This window comes from Gopherus evgoodei, chromosome 7 (genome assembly GCF_007399415.2).
Source record: "Gopherus evgoodei ecotype Sinaloan lineage chromosome 7, rGopEvg1_v1.p, whole genome shotgun sequence".
Classification (NCBI taxonomy): domain Eukaryota; kingdom Metazoa; phylum Chordata; order Testudines; family Testudinidae; genus Gopherus; species Gopherus evgoodei.
The window spans coordinates 32,346,903-32,364,066 of NC_044328.1; the positions used below are offsets into that span (position 1 = coordinate 32,346,903).

General features: G+C 42.2%; 3 protein-coding genes across 8 annotated transcripts in view; 1 reads left to right on the forward strand and 2 right to left on the reverse strand.

Annotated features, from left to right (window-relative positions):
* LOC115654546 (insulin-degrading enzyme) overlaps nucleotides 1–1,902 on the reverse strand; it is a 109,439-nt gene extending 107,537 nt beyond the window's left edge. Inside the window, exon 1 of one of the 3 annotated variants that reach the window (XM_030568929.1) lies at nucleotides 1,818–1,902. The gene's annotated coding sequence lies outside the window, so the exon portion shown is untranslated. Of the gene's footprint in view, nucleotides 1–1,496; nucleotides 1,636–1,817 lie in introns of those variants that run through there. The other 2 variants (XM_030568930.1, XM_030568928.1) reach the window with 2 other exon arrangements.
* LOC115654547 (insulin-degrading enzyme-like) overlaps nucleotides 1–3,582 on the reverse strand; it is a 220,590-nt gene extending 217,008 nt beyond the window's left edge. Inside the window, 2 exon segments of the mRNA XM_030568931.1 lie at nucleotides 1,818–1,913; nucleotides 2,552–3,582. Coding sequence (XP_030424791.1) covers nucleotides 1,818–1,913; nucleotides 2,552–2,787 — 332 coding nt within the window. The 5' untranslated portion in view covers nucleotides 2,788–3,582.
* Nucleotides 2,634–17,164, forward strand: part of KIF11 (kinesin family member 11) — a 49,021-nt gene continuing 34,490 nt past the window's right edge. Inside the window, exon 1 of one of the 4 annotated variants that reach the window (XM_030568922.1) lies at nucleotides 2,634–2,714. The gene's annotated coding sequence lies outside the window, so the exon portion shown is untranslated. Of the gene's footprint in view, nucleotides 2,715–16,191; nucleotides 16,897–17,164 lie in introns of those variants that run through there. The other 3 variants (XM_030568926.1, XM_030568924.1, XM_030568925.1) reach the window with 3 other exon arrangements.

Sequence of the window (17,164 nt, forward strand, 5' to 3'; positions counted from 1 at the left end):
AGATCTGCCAATCATTTCATACTCTAAACTCTCTCTAGATAACCTTTGGCTTCCTGTTTTCTACCATATCAACTTCAAGCTCCTCGCCTTCACTTGAACAACCTTGCTCCAGGCTGCATCCGTTCTCATTTCCCCCTACTCCTCCCACTCTTGGGTCTACACTTTCTCTTGAAACAATCTTCCATTTCTCATTAGCCAAATACCCTCTCCCTTCCCTTAAATCCCTCCTTAAGACTCATTTCCTCTATGAATCTTTTGTACACTGCACTTCATCAGTTATTCCATGTTTTCTCCTTTGTGTTCAAATGTAAGTTCTTCTGTGGAAAGAGAATATCCTTTTCTATGATTTATAAATCATATAAATTATGATCTATACACTTATGGTACTATATAAATAACTATGAATAACTTCAGACCTAACATTTGACACATATTGACAGCAGTCACCCAACACTGTTTAAAGGAAAATAGCTACTTTCGACAAAGGCTACTTTCCAGATAGGCCAGTTACGAACCTTAATGAAGGTGTCTTTATTGGGTTGCTATCTAAACTACAGAACTCACACAAAAGTATTAAAATTAATTCCATGCCATGCTAGCCATCAATTATCTTGTTATGTAGTGAAGAAGCCCCTCCCATCAACAATGCCATAAATACTAACATTGACAGCTGAAAAACTTGTTTCTGGTGAAAAATATATCCTATTTATTCTGTAGATAGATTTAACAAGTTATGCAACATTAAATATTACAATTTGGCAAAACATAATTCATGTGGGGAATATAATGTTATACCACAATAGGTCACAGTGTGTCAGGTCCCCTGATTTTTATAATAAGAGCACAGTTCTCAGTATAAGAAATAAGACTCCAACCCTACTGAACGTCATTTTTTCTAAATGTTGACCTATTTGGAATAAAACAATCAGAGGCAATAAATGTCTTTAAATGTGTTTTACAACATGGTGTGGCACAGTATTAAGGCCTGAATGACGAGTTCAACAATACAAGGTATGTTACCAGCTTCCTTAAAGCACATGAAGTCTACCCCAGCACCTAGCAGAATGCACACAAGCCTAGAGCAAAGAGATGATCTGATCGCACGTTCAGCTAGTTGGCTACCCTTTTCCAGCACTCCCAAAACTTCTCTTTTCGCCACGGGTACAGAGTGCCCTCAGGACGTCCCAACCTGTCCTCTTCCCCCGCAGCATGATAAATCACCCAGTCTGCAGACGCATTTCGGGGAGGATGTTGCCACCCTAATCCCCTCCCTCCAGGAGATTCTAATCCGCCTGCGTCTCCATCCTTTTCAGTAGCAGGCGGACACGATTCACGAGTTCCCAGATCATACGCCCCCTGTTCCACAACCAACAACTGGGGGGGCACCAACTCACCTCCTGCCACCCCGTAGCCTCTTACACAACAGGAGCAGGCCCACACCACAACCCCACCCCCCCCCGAACGGGGCGAGGGGTCCCCGCATATGACAACCATACCCGGGCGGGCGAGGCCACCGCTGCAGAAGAGGAGGCCGGGAGGCACCGGTGCTCACCAAGGAGGTCAGAGTCCTGCTGAGGAAAGGGAGCAGCCGCTGCCGCATATCCCGGCCCTGCTGCCAGAGCCCAGCCTCCGCTCGCTTCCTTCCCTGCGCCCGCCCCCTTCAGGGGAAGCGGCCCCTCAGCCCTCTGGAGGCGCCATCTCCGGCTCGCCGGCCAATCCCTCCCCAGCGCCCTCAGGCTGCTCTCCTCCCAGGGGAGCCGCCGCCGCTGCCTGGCTCCGGCCGGGCCTACCGCCAAGGCCGCGCTCCGGGAACCTACCTGACGCTGCTGCGGGTGTAGCTCCTGCGAAGCGGGCTGGGAAGAGCCGCTGCCGCTGCGGGGAGGAGCTGGCTGCGCAGCCGGGCGGCCAGCCGGGGAACCACGTACAGCTGACGCGGGCTGCCCGGAATCCGGGAAGCGCTGCTGCAATTTTCTCTTGAAACAATCTTCCACTTCTCATTACGCAAATACCCTTCCCTTCCTGTAAATCCCTCCTTAAGACTCACTTTCTCCATGAATCATAGAGGAAGCACGTATAGCTGACGCGGGCTGCCCGATGTCCGGGAAGCGCTGCTGCAACGCGGAGCATAGGGCCCCTAGCACGGCGTGTAACACTCACGCTGTGCGGCGGAGCCGCAGTCCCGCTCTCGCACGGGCCAGGCATGTGACTGTCGCTGTGTGTGTGTGTGTGTACCAGGCTGTGTGTGTGTAACGGCAACGCGCTATGAGGGCGACGGATTCTCACGTTCACTGTTTGTATGTAACTGTCGCGCCATCATTGTGCGTGTGACACTCGCCGTCCATGCAACACGTGTGCTCCCTTCTGCTGTCACACACTCACGGCATGTAGCACTGGTACTGCGTGCGCGATACTCCTTCTCGGACCACATCAGTGCGGTCAACGCTCCTCTGTGCCTGCCAGTTCACAGGTTTCACTGCATTTTCTGGCAATGTCTTTGTTTTCTTGCTGGTAAGTCAATGCAAACGATTTTTTTATCGTTTTATTTCATCAGGTGCCGTGACATTTTGTATAACTGATTTCAAATGTCTTAATGAAACAGATGGCACAATCTCCCCGCACCTTCCCCACCCCAGAGAGAGACGTTAAACACAACGAGCTCCCATGAAGGAGTCTGCTTTTTCCAGTCCTCTTACATAAGAGTTTTGGAGCAACAGGTTTGTGCTTTTTCAGATTTATGGTCTTTTTATAAGATCTAGTATAGTTTTTGAAGTATAAGAGGGATTTCATTATAACCCCTTGTTTTCACTTGCTCATAACTTCCTGGAGGAAAAAAAAAATCTCTTAAGGTGTAACTTTACCTGCTTGCTGTCCTCTTTTGGGAAAGTTAGAAGATCAAGACCCAATCTGAAAGATGCTTAGCATCCTCAGTTCCTGTTAAAGGCAGCTGTTAGTGTTAGAGAAATTTACCAAAGAATTCCTAAGTGTACACAAGGCTTCTAATGTTCTATGTTAATATGTTTTGGATCAAAAATGTGTCTTGATGGAGTTCTATGTTTGGTTTCTTCCGAGTATCGTATGTCTCTGTGCCTTTTTTTTCTCTGAACCTCAAATAAGATATTAAAACAAACAAACAAATCGTAAGTAACAAATCTCAGTATATATTTATGTATGCCAAATTGTGGTCTAGCAAAACACCCCCTTATGCGCCTCACAGGTAGCAGTACAGGAGTAGAAGTGGACTCCAGAGAGCCACTCCTCCTTCCCAATCCAGGACTGTTTTCTCTAGGAAAAAAGTTACCTAACTCAAGTTAATTAACACCAGGTAAAAAGGTGTTTGTGGTTTCACACACATTACTCTTTAACTTCATCTGCTAGGGTAGGGAAGGGTGAACCACTATGCTAGGTTCCCTGTTCCTAGTGCTAGTCCCAAGCCCTGATGAAGTGTGAGGGTTGGGTGATGGCCTGGCAAGCCATCCCCATAAAACCTTCCTACATTTGACACACACAAGAAAAGGACTTAAAAGTTTGGCAGTTTCATCTGCTACACAATAGAACCAAGCAGGTGAGGGATAGCTCAGTGGTTTGAGCATTGGTCTACTAAACCCAGAGTTGTGAATTCAATCTTGGAGGGGGTCATTTAGGGATCTGGGCCAAAAATCTGTATGGGGATTGGTCCTGCTTTGAGCAGGGGGTTGGACTAGATGATCTCCTGAGGTCCCTTTCAACCCTGATAGTCTATAATTCATATAAATCTTCTATTACATGCAGAGGATTTGGATCATAGGTTGGTGGTTTTTCCATAAATCAGAAATTGGGGAAAGCATCTGATATATAAAGAGGGTATGTCCTCTCCTACACTGAGGAGAGGATCATGGAATGTTTGATTGTTAAGAGTCATCAGAAAAACAACTCTCCTGGCTTAAGAATTGGAAAGATTTAATGTTGATATACATAACAGACATGGAACATTGTGGAATTTGAACACTGAGAGCACAGCTCTGACTCATAGTGGGTTAGACCTTTCAATTGTTGCATGCCTGGGGTACATCTGATAGGCATACCAGTGTTGATTCTGTCCCCACAAGGGTGCAACCTACACTACTGGTTTGGCAAGCTTGTTCTCCATATTTGATTGCTGCCATTTTCTGTCTGAAGATAGGATGTGCAGTAGTTATTAGTGCAAATGCTCCACGTGATGCAAGGTTTGATGTTGACAAAGAGGCTTTTTATGGCATGTTAGATGACATTGTATCTAGTACATCACCCCAACTTCATATTGTCATCTTAGGAGATATGAACACAAGAATTGGCCATAATAGAACTGGACTTGAACTGGCATTGGGATGCCACAGTTTAACACAGGAGAGATCAAGTAATGGTGTGGGTCTATTAGAATTTGCTGCCACACATGAACTATTTCTTAACGGCTACCTGATTTCAGCACAAGTATTGCCATAAGTGTACATTTTGATATACTTCAGACAACAATGCAACCTTGGATCACAGTCTGGTTCCGAAACCTGCAGTTAAACTTATCCAGGATGTATGTGTATTTAAGAGTGCTGATCTTGCTCTGGAGTCTGATTGTCGACTTCTAGCAACAATGATGTTGCAGAGGTGGGTACCTATTGCACTGAGATGCTTCAGTGTTGATAAACTTTGTGATGAAGCAACTGCTAATTGTTACAAGGTATTAATTTCCAATAAATATACTATATTGGATGACCAGCTGTCTATCGTGAAGGAAGGGTGGACTTTATTTTGGATTCTGAGATTGCTGGAGAATAACTCCGACTAAGGAGAATGTAAAAGCGACATTGGATACAGATGTTACCATCAAATTGTGAGACACAAAAGAAAAGGTGCAGTGCAGGACGGTTGCACTGACTCAGAGTCATTGAGTGGGGAAGAAATGGGCAGTAGAAGAAAAGAAATGAATGAGCAGTCAAGAGGGCCTGTCAGAATGATCATAACCAATGGTGGAATAATAAGGAGCAGTGCATCAAGTAAACCTCTGAAAGACATGACCAAAAATGGGTATTTGAGATTTTGAAGGACATAATTGGATGTCCATTCTTGTGGCATCTGCTAGTTAAGGACAAACATGGAAAATAGTGACAAGAATTAATGAACAATGTAACAGTTGGCATGGGTGTTTTTGTGAATTAATTAACAGATCCCCACTAAGATGTGAACTACAACTTCTCCAAAATGAACTCATCAAAAAACAGACTGGTGACATTAGAGGAAGTGACGCTTGCAGTCAAATAGTTATGAAATGATAAAGCAGCTGGTCTTGACAATATTTCATCAGAACTCCTAAAGAGGTCTGGATTTAGTTCATGGTTTCACAGAGTTGTCTTAAAAGTAGGGCTGACAAGCAATTAAAAAAGTTAATTGTGATTACTAGTGTGATTAATCGCACTGTTAAATAATAGAATACAATTTATTTAAATATTTTTGGATATTTTCTACATTTTCAAATACTGTATATCGATTTCAGTTATAACAGAATACAAAGTGTACAGTGCTCACTTTATTTTTATTACAAATATTTGAACTATAAAAAACAGAAATAGTATTTTCCAATTCACCTAATACAAGTACTGTAGTGCAATCTTTTTATCATGAAAGTTGAACTTCCAAATGTAGAATTATGTACAAAAAAAAACTGCATTCAAAAATAAAACTATATAAAACTTTAGAGCCTACAAGTCCACTCAGTCCTATTTCTTGTTCAGCCAATCACTCAGACAAACAAGTTTGCTTACATTTGCAGGAGATAATGCTGCCTGCTTCTTGTTCAGTGTCACCTGAAAGTGAGAACAGGTGTTCACATGGCACGGTTGTTGCTGGCATCACAAGATATTTACATGCCAGATAAGCTAAAGATTCATATGTCCCTTCATGCTTCAACCACCATTCTAAGGACATGCATCCATGCTGACAACGGATTCTGCTTGATAAAAGTCCAAAGCCGTGGGGGCCAACGCATGTTCATTTTCATCATCTGAATCAGATGCCACCAGCAGAAGGTTAATTTTCTCTTTTGGTGGTTCGGGTTCTGTAGTTTCCACATCAGAATGTTGCTCTTTTAAGACTTCTGAAAGCATGTTCCACACCTCATCCCTCTCAGATTTTGAAAGGCACTTCAGATTCTTAAACCTTGGGTCCTGTGCTGTAGCTATTTTTAGAAATCTCACATTGGTACCTTTTTTTTGTTTTGTCAAATCTGCTGTGAAAGTGTTCTTAAAATGAACATGTGCTGAATCTTCATCCGAGACTACTATAACATGAAATATACGGCAGAATCCAGGTAAAAGAGAGCCAGAGACATACAATTCTCCCCCAAGGAGCTCAGTCACAAATTTAATTAACACATTATTTTTTTAACGAGCATCATCAGCATAGAAGCATGTCCTCTGGAATGGTGGCCAACGCCTGAAGGGACATACAAATGTTTAGCATATCTGCCACGTAAATGCCTTGCAATGCAGGATACAAAAGTCCCTTATGAATGCCTGTTCTCACTTCCTGGTGACATTGTAAATAAGAAGTGGGCAACATTAACACCCGTAAATGTAAACAAACTTGTTTGTCTTAGTGATTGACTGAATGAGAAGTAGGACTGAGTGGACTTGTAGGTTCAGAAGTTTTACATTGTTTTGTTTTTGAATGCAGTTATGTAACAAAAAAAATCGACACTTGTAAATTGCACTTTCATGATAAAGAGATTGCACTATAGTACTTGTATGAGGTGAACTGAAAAATTGTTTCTTTTATCATTTTACAGTGCAAATATTTGTAATAAAAATAATATAAAGTGAGCAGTGTACACTTTATATTCTGTGTTGTAATTGAAATAAATATTTGAAAATGTAGGAAAATATTTAATACATTTCAGTTGTTATTCTACTGTTTAACAGTGCAATGAAAACTGCAATTACAGTTTCTTTAATCACAATTTTTTTGAGTTAAGCGCATGAGTTAACTGTGATTAATCAACGACCCCACATAAAAGTTTGGGAAACCTATCACATTCCAGAAGATTGGAAAAGGGGCTATAGCATCCTTTTTTTCAAGCAAGGAGAGTGATTAGTGTGCTCAAATTATAGGGGAATAACACTGCTGTCGCTCCCAGGGAAGGTATTTACGATCATACTAGTAAACCAAGAGGAATATTGTCTCAGCCCCAAAATGAGAGACAACCAGTGTGGTTTCCATACAGGTCAATCTATAATCCATGCTATATATGCTTTGCAGACTGTTACTGAAAAATGACTAGAATGACAAAAGGAAGTTAATATCATGTTTATAGACTTTGCAGAGCTTTTAACTCGCTGCATCGATCAGCACTGGTAATACTCCTATGCCAGTATGAGGTGCCTGAGGACTTTATGTGCCTAGTGGAGGAACTGTATTGTGATACATTTAGCTGTGTGAAGGGCAATGGTTGCATTATAGACAGGTTTTCAGTAGAATGAGAAGTATGCTAGGGATGCATTCTCTCACCTATGTTATTTAATGTTTTAATAGACTATCTGATGATAAAGTGATAGAGACCAAAGTAGGAGATGTCTTTAGAAGATCTTGAATATGAGGATGATATTGCCTTACTTAGAGAGACTACTGATCTACTACAGCTAATGCTGGAAGAGTTGCAAAAACTGCAGAATTTATGGGACTTAAGATCAATAGTGATAAAACCAAAACTATTCATGTCTCCTACAAAATGGAAACAGTGATCTGCTAATGCTGCATGATATTGAATGGGTATATAGTTTTATCTATCTGGATAGTTGGTTGACAGCAGGAGGTTCTGTAACTGAAGAAGTCATGTGTTGGTTCAGTCTTGTATCAGTGGCATTCAGCATCTTCAAAGGCCAACGAAGATATGAATGTTCAACGTGGTAGTGATGACAACTCAGCTATATAGAGCAGAAACATGGCTGTTAAAAAGTTGAAGAGAGGAAACTAAATACTATCAGTGTCAAAAGTTAAGGCGTATTCTTAACCTCCATTGTATGATTTTTGTCACAAACAAGGAGATACTTAGACAATCCTGGCAAGTTGCAGTCCTGCACTAGTTGAAAGCAAGATGACTGCAATGGTGGGGTCATGTCCAATGTGCAGAAGAAGGTACACAATACAAAAGATTTATAGAGCTCAGGTTGAAGGAAGTAGAGCACAAGGCCAACAATAAAGGAGGCTGGAAGATGCATTTTTGAGGGATTTAGGAAGGCTAAATCCTCCCATGCCTACTTTGGCTGAAAGAAGATGCCTTGCAAGGGACTTTTCAAAATGGAAATCCATTCTGTGTTCCACCAGAGTTACATCATAGCCATGTGAATCTGCTGTGCTGCTTCTATGAGGGAGCTTAGATTTCAAATTGACCTGCCGCTAACTCATGTGAAACTTACAAACTGCCTTGTCTTGGGGATTTTACTTTGAGTTAACTTCCTTGAGTTAAGAACACACCTTATTTTTCCTAGTGTAGACAAGACCCAGGTGGTTGAGAGGGGTCAAGACAGAAGGTGAAATATAGAGTCTCAGCTTAATCCCTATCCTCAGTGCTCAAGGCAGCATAGTGGTGGATATAGATCTGGTGCAGTTTACTCCCTCCTTGAAGCAGCAGGAGAACAAGAAGTGAGATTGTGATCCAGGGCTTGTCTACACTGAGGTGACTAAAGCGGCAGTGCTGCAGTTTTGCCACTGTAACCCTATAGCATAGATGCATCCTATGGTGACAGAAAGAGATTTTCTAGCGCTGTAGGAACTCCATCTCCCTGAGCAGTGGTAGCTAGGTCAACAGAAGCATTCTTCCATCAACCTAACTGTGTCTCTAACCAGAGGTTACATTGGCATAGCTGTGGTGCTCAGGGGCCAGAATTTTTCACACCCCGGAGCGCCGTAGCTGTGTCAGTCTGTATTTTTAATGTAGACTGGGCCCTAGAGTCACACTCTTACCCCATGTCTGCACTAGGAGCATTTTGATGGTATAGATATACAAGTATATTATACTATACTGTCAAAGCACTCCTATTGTAGACACAGCATATACTCATAGGCACCAACTCCGTGAGCACTCCGGGGCTGGAGCACCCAGGGGAAAAAAGTAGTGGGTGCTGAACAGCCACGGGCAACCCCCCATCAATGCCTCTCCCTCCCCCCAGCACCTCCTGCCCCCCTGGTGGGCCCTGCCAGTCAGCATCTCCCCCTCCCTCCCAGTGCCTACCGCATGCTGCAAACAGCTGTTTCACAGCATCAGGAGGCGCTGGGGGGGAGGTGGGAAGGAGCGAGGGTGCAGCATGCTCAGGAAAGGGGCGGAACTGGGTGGGGAAGAGGCAGGACGGGGGCAAAATGGGGGCAGGAAGAAGCAGGGTGGGGTTGGGGTATTGGGGGAAAGGGTGGAGTGAGGACGTGGCTGGGAGGGAGCAGATTAGAAACTCGGCACCAATGTATATACTGGCAAAACTGTCCTTTTGCTGGTAGAGTTTATTCCATACACACACACAGAGCAAAATAAGCTGTACTGGCAAAAGTATAACTGCATCTATGCTAAGGTCTTTTGCCAGCACAGGTGTGTTAGTCAGGGATCCCACCTCTTCACATTCCTGACCAACATTGCCATGCCAACAGAATTCTGTAGTGTTGCTGTGAACTAAGTCAGTGGTTCTCAACCAGGGGTTGGGGGACCGCGAGCAGATTTCTGGGGGTCCTCCAAGCAGGGCCAGCATTACACTTGCTGGGGCCCAGGGCAGAAAGCTGAAGCCCCACCTTATGGGGCTGAAGCCCAGGGGCTCTGAGCCCCTCCACCCGGGGCTGAAGCCAAAGCCTGAGCAATGCAGCTTTGCGGGGACCCCTATGGCATGGGGCCCCAGACAACTGGCCTGCTTGCTACCCCCTCACGCCAGCGCTGGCTTTTATATTCAGAAAACCAGTTATTGTGGCACAGGTGGGCCATGGCATTTTTATAGCAGTCGGGGTGCGGGGGAAGGGTCAGAAGAAAAAGGTTGAGAACCTTGGAACTAAGTCACAGTCTCCATTCCAGGCTTCTACTGGTGCAGTGCAACAAGGCATTGGCAACTTATTCAGGATAGAGCATTATCTCACAATGTGAATCTTATTTATTTTAATTTATAAAGATATAAAATGGCTTATCTACTATTCTAGGCATCTTTGACACTATTAAAAAATGCAATCAATATAAAATCAGGAGCAAAGTTTGAGGGGAAAATTCCAGCAAAAATCCTCTCCTACTACAGCTTAGCAAGCAGGACTTTTCCTACTAAAACTCTCATTCCTCATAAAAAATGCCCCTACCACCTTCGTCAAATCCCTGGGTAAAAAGATGGGCCTTGCAGTGTGCCCTAAACATAAACAATTCTGAATTATTTCAGACCAAGTGTGGAATCTTATTCAAAAAATTAGTGTCCTTTATAGAGAATGGTGTACCACCAACTGTCTGTTAACTGAGGGAGTCTCCCAGTGTATCACCTTTGCTGACCATAACTGCAGCAGTATGGCACTGGAGAAGTGATCCCTTAAGGAGGCAGATTTCAAGTCATTTAGAATTTTACAGGCTAAAACCAATACCTTAAATTCCACCTGAAAAATCAATAGACAGCCAGTTTAGAACACAGAGGTCGCATGATCCCAGTAACATGACACTTTCTATTACCTTCTTGTCAACTCAAGTTTCAGGGTTAAAGTGTGGTGCAATATAAAGCACATTACAGTAATTCAGTGTTAAAGTGACAAAGGCATGAATCAAATCCTTATCAGGCTCACAGCCAAGAGAAATGGTAGCAATTTCCTGGGCAGGAGCCGGTGAAGAAAAGCATTCCTAATCATTACTATAATATGATTCTCTAACTGCAACTAGGGATCAATTAGTACCTTTACTATTTACCCCTGAGTGTTGTCACTATGTCAATCCAATTTTTAAGTGTAGACTGGCTTCTAGACTATGATACAGCCATATAGAAAATAGAAGGTGTTAAACAGTAGTTTTAGTACAAATTAGATTCGCTAAACAGTTGTATACTATCAGAAAGTAGGCTAAATGTAAGGAAAATATTTTACTTCTGTTCTTGCTACAGAAACATCTTTGCTTTTCTCTTTCTCCAAAGCCTTGTCTACACACACAGGTTGTACCATGTTAATTGTTATGGTGTAGTTAAATTGATATGATCTCCTCTAGTGTGGACATACAGGTATAAAGATTTCATGTGGTGGTATAGATGTCCCCATACAGGAAGGAGAATAAACTATATGAGTATAAGGCACCTTTATACCAGCATAACTGCAACCAGATTAGGAGTTGTATTGATTATAACCATACTGGTAAAAAGCCACACCCCTGACATAATTATACCAGTACATAATCTGCATGTAGGCATAACATTGTGCTTGACATGCTCCATGGGGGATGCTAATTCTGCTTACAAAGAACCTAACCAGTTTCAACCTTGAAGATTTGAATCAAATTCTTTTTTCATGCTATAACGTGCTTACTTGCACATCATTAAAGAGCATCCTTTCTTAATAAAATACTTTTCATTGCCCTTTGGCAGGGCATCTTCACCAGACACACTACAGGGCCACAGCTACTTCAGTGCAGTTCCGCCAATGTAGCATTTCTAGTGTAGACCTGCCCTCTGTATTACTTTTTCAACTAGGTCAACAATAATTGTAGTTTGGAAAAATGCTGCCCAATTGGATTAGCTCCTCAGAAGCCATAAATAGTTTCCCATGACCTCAAGTTGCAGACAGCTACATTATATTGTCAGATCCTGTGTACAGATTGTTTTGTTGAGATCATTAATACTTTTTTTTTAATTTGTAGATTCAACCCCATTACAATGTTAATTTAAAAACAATTACTTTTCTGCCTATTCATAGTTTATAGGGCCAGAAGCGACCACTGTGATCCTCTGGTGTGATCTCCTGTATAACTCAGGCCCTAGGACTTCCCTGAATTAATTCCTGTTTGAATTAGAATGGGTTTCTTAGAAAAACCTCCAATCTTGATTTAAAAATTTCCAGTGATAGAGAATGCACTGCAGGCCTTGGTAAGTTGTTTCAGTGATTAATTAACCACTGTTATGCCTACTTTCTAGTCTGAATGTTATGACTTCCTTCTAGTCTTAATTTGTCTAGCTTCAACATCCAGCCATTGAATCATGTTATGCTTTTGTCTGCTAGATTAAATAGCCTTCTGTTATCAAGTTTTGTTCTAGGTAGGTACTTATACACTGTGATTAAAACACCCTTTAACCCTTTTTGGGAGCTAAATAGATTGAGCTCCTTTTCCCCCTCAATCCTTTAATCATTCTCATGACTCTTCTCCAAACCATCTCAAATTTTTCATCATCCTTCTTAAATTTTGGATTCCATACTGGACAAAGTATTGCAGTAGTTGTTGCACAAATGCCAAATACAGAGGTAATGTAATGCAATCTTTCTACTCCTACTCTTGATATTTCCTGTTTATACATCCAAGTATTGCATTAGCCCTTTTGGCTGGAGTGTAACAGTAGTGTAATCATGTTCAGCGGATTATCCACAATAACTCACAAATCTTCAGAATCACTGTTTCCCAGGAGAGTCCCCCTTTCTGTAAGTATGGCCTACATTCTTTTTTCCTAGATGTATAATTTTACATTTGGCTTTATTGAAACACATATGTTTAGCCTGCACTCAGCTTGCCAAGTGACCCAGATTGCTCTATCAGTGAACTTCATTATTTGTCACGCCTCCAGTCTTTGTGTCATCTACAAATTTTATCAGTAATTATTTTGTGTTTTTTTTCAAGTTCAATGTTAAATAGCGTAGGGCCAGAATTCACTTTCTTTGGGATTCCACTAGAAACACACCCACTCGATGACAGTTCCCTATTTACAATTACATTTAGAGACCTATTGGTTAAGTAGTTTTAATCAATTTAATTTAATGTGTATCATGTTGATTTTGCATCATTTTACTTTGTTAATCAAATTGTTATGTAGTACCAAGTCAAATGCGTGACCGAAGTCTAAATATATTACATCAAAACAGTAGCAGTGCTGCTTACCCCATCTGTAATTATTTTGTGTTTTCTTCAAGTTCAACCCAGTAGCAGTGCTGCTTACCCCCATCTGGCTTCTCATTAGGTGAAGTTCTACTGATGAAGGCTTCTCTTCATCTGTTCAAGACAGTTAAGTTCAAAGCAGACTGCAAAGAATTACAAAGGGATCTCGCAAAACTGGGTGACTGGGCAACAAAATGGCAGATGAAATTCAGTCTCGATAAATGCAAAGTAATGGAAAGCATAATCCCAATTATACATACAAAAAGAGCTAAATTAGCTCTTACCATTCAAGAAAGAAATTGCAGAATCATTGTGGATAGTTCTCTGAAAACATCCACTCAATGTGCAGCAGCAGTCAAAAAAGCCAGCAGAATGTTAGGAACCATTAGGAAAGGGATAGATAATAAGAAAATAAATATCATAATGCCACTATATAAATTCATGGCATGCTCACACCTTGAATACTGTTCTGGTAGCCCCACACCTCAAAAAAGATAGATTAGAAATGGAAAAGATACAGAGAAGGGCAACAAAAATTAATTAGGGGTATGGAACAGTTTCCATATGAGGGGAGATTAAAAAGATTGGGACTATTCATCTTTGAAAAAACTAAGGGGGATTATGAGAGAGGTCTATAAAATCATGAATGATGCAGAGAAAGTGAATAAGGAAATGTTATTTACCTCTTCAGATAACATAAGAATGAGGAGTCACCCAATGAAATTAATAGGCAGCAGGTTTAAACCAACAAAAGGAAGTACAGGTACTTCTTCACATAATGCACAGTCAACCTGTGGAACTCATTGCCATGGGATATTGTGAAGGCCAAAAGTATAACTGGATGCAAAAAAGAATTAGATAAGTTAATGGAGAAGAGGTTCATTAGTGGCTATTAGTCCAAATGGTCAGGGATGCAACCCCATGCTCTGGGTGCCCTAAACCTCTGACTGCGAGGCTGGAGCTGGACAACAGGGGACGGAACACTCAGTAAGTGCCCTGTTCTGTTCATTCCTTCTGATGCATCAGGCACTGGCCACTGTTGGAAGACAGGGTAATGGGCTAAATGGACCATTGATCTGACTAATATGACCATTCTTATGTTCAGTCAATATTTATCTGTTTGCTCAACAAATATTTATGTTCATCACCACAGAAATCAATATATTTTTAATTGGTCTGAATAACTTTATTTTGATTTTTTATCATTACTTTTTCTATAATGTCACTTCTATTTTTTTAATAAATGAAACATGGTTGTTATAGCTGATAAACATTTTTTAGGGTCAGCTTCCTAAACAACTAACTACTTTTGAACCTCTTTCCCAATTTTAAAAGTATCTTTTTTACTTGCAAAATGCCATTTCCTTCTTGTTCATTTTGTGTCTTCTGTCTTGGCTAGACTAGGAAAAAAGGTTCTGCTTACGTTATAAACTGACATAAAATAGAGCTAAAGGTGTTAAACTGGGTCTACACTTGTGTTAAATTGGGTTTTTCAATCATGTTGAGCTAGCTTGATTGACTAAAGTATCATTTTTCCTAGCATAGACAAGGCCTAAATACCAAAAGGCCTGATCCAGTTCCCATTAAAATAGATTCCTATGGTTTAAATGGGAGTTTGAATGGTCTCTAACCTGTTTATAGGTCTCTAACCTGTATTTTTTTAGTAATTGTCTTATATTATGAGCCAAATTATGGCTGGTGCTGTTATGACATTCCATCAGAGCTGCACATCCTCGCATACCATAAAAGAAACTGCAGCCAGAACTTGGAGCAGAAGGTAGAAGTTAATTTTCAGATCCAGCCTTCTCCTTCACAGTGAATATTGCAAAGGGGTTGTTATAAAGTGTAAGTGACGGCACATAATCTACATGTTTATGTACATATACTTGTTGATACCTTGATCAGGCTATAGCCCTGACACACTTCGCTGTGCAAATTATTTTTACGCTTAGCAGGTACAGAATGTAGAAGGTGGCTGGGAATAAGGGTGGACTCAATCAGAATATAGTTGCAATCAGTGTTGCTTTTGTATCTATTAGTTTTCCCATTTGGATGCCTCTTTCTGTAAACCAGCCAGAATTTGTTTCTGTGCTTTTAGTTTTCCTTAAAAAACTAAACAACACACCAGCCTAGGAAATTACATACCAAAAACCTACATTAAAATAAAGTTATTTTGGTTGCAAAGTTTATTTTGCAAAACTAGGAAGTTAGGAAATACCAGAGCTATAGTCTCCTGTACAGCCTAATTTGACATACTTTTGCATATACTTTATGATAGTCTTTTAATTACATGATTAAATGCTTTTTCTACATGATCCCTGCCTCATTCAGTGCAGAGGTTTGATGGACAAAAGGGAAGAATTAAGATTGCAAGGATAAGTGAATCTGGCATTACTAACTTTTGACTTGCAAGCTAAGTAATTTTCTTTTAAATGTATTTTTAATATGTAATGTATAAGCAGATGGATCTCATTTTAGCAGCATCCTTAAACTTAAATGTTATGTGGAAGCCAGTAGGTAATGCTGCCTCAGAAATGCTGCAAATTAACCTTGTATTAATCAGTGTAAAGTCGCTTTTGGTCTTGGTCTTTGCGATCCTCAGCCTATTTTTAGAATGAACCAGGATCATTTGTTTAGGATTGGACTAGCAGCTCAACAGTAATGGCCTTTCATATATAAAGATCTATGTGGATGATTCTTATGCCTTGTTCTTAGTGCCTTTGCATGAGACTTCAGTATCTTTGGTTCTTGCAGACATTGTTTTAACTCTTAAGAGGCGTGGTACAAAGTAGTGATGAAGTTGTTTCATGTCGCCATTTGCCAAATAAAAATGCATCCTTGCAAAATTCCAATCCATTCTTTCTTGTCTGTGTGGTCTGTGAAGGAGCTCTGATCGGGGGACTGCACCTCATTGCCTATTGCTCCAGCACTTCAGAATTCTACAATACTTGTCATTGTGCGGTTCTAGTTTATTCAGGCTCTTATGCCATATCTATTACTTTTAGTAATGAAACTGCTGTCTGAAAGCAAGTCAGTGAAGTGACTAATGCCCTCAGCGAGAGACAGCTGCTCCCACTATATTGTGTAGAAAGTAGACCCTTATATTGTATCTATTATACTAGATCTGAAAACAAGGTAGAAAAGCCGCCTTGTTCCGCTTCCTACAGTACAACAAGGGGTAGGGAGAGATACTGAACGACCGGAGCGTCTGTTCATTGTTCTTGCTGTAAGGAAAGAAAAACAACAGGGAACGGTTTTGGAGGGTTACATCGCATGGGCTTCCTGTGCAGCAAATACCTTTACAACCACCGAATACAGCTGTAATAATGTCCCCAAACCAAACCCTCCCCCGACAACAGTTATACAACTGCTGTGAGGCGACAGTGCAGAGTACGCGCTGCCCGATCCGACTGCAGAGGGATAGATTCGCCTTAGCACGCAACGCAACGCATCCCTTCTTGGAACCAAGTGACCACCTGCAGGCAGACACTACCACTCCCAGCATGCAGTGCTCCGGGGAAGGGGACCACCATTCCCAGCAGCCATTGCTTCGTGGGGCGTAAGCGACCTGGTTCGAGTCCCGAACGCTCACGGCCGAGGAGTGCGTCGCCCGCACGCCGGTGTGACGTCAGTTCAAATGCAACCCTGCCCTCAAGTTCCCGAAATTTAAATTAAGTCCCATGCTGCACCACGAGCCGCGCGGCTTTCCGTTGATTGGCTGCGGAAGACCTGGCGCGCGGTTCAAAGTTGTCGAGGGAAAGGGGCGCCCCTGGCTAGGCGCACAGCGACGGGAAGCGGCCGGAGCAGCTTGGCGGGTGGCGACAGTAGGTTGGGGAAAGAGGCTGCGCGCTAATCGCGGGGGCGCTGGGCTGGCCGGTCCCCCCTTTCCCGGGGACCCTGCCTGAGCTCCGTGGCTGGCTGCCGCTGTGCTCGGCGCCGGGTTCCCTGCGCGAGCGGGGCACGGCGCCGCTCGGGGCCCCGCGGGAGGGGGATGATGCTCCCCCGCCTGGGCTGTCGGGCAGGGCTGTAGAGCGCTCGGGGAGAGGGACGCGCTCTGTTGTCTCTTCAGCTCTGTCCGCGGATTGGAGAGCA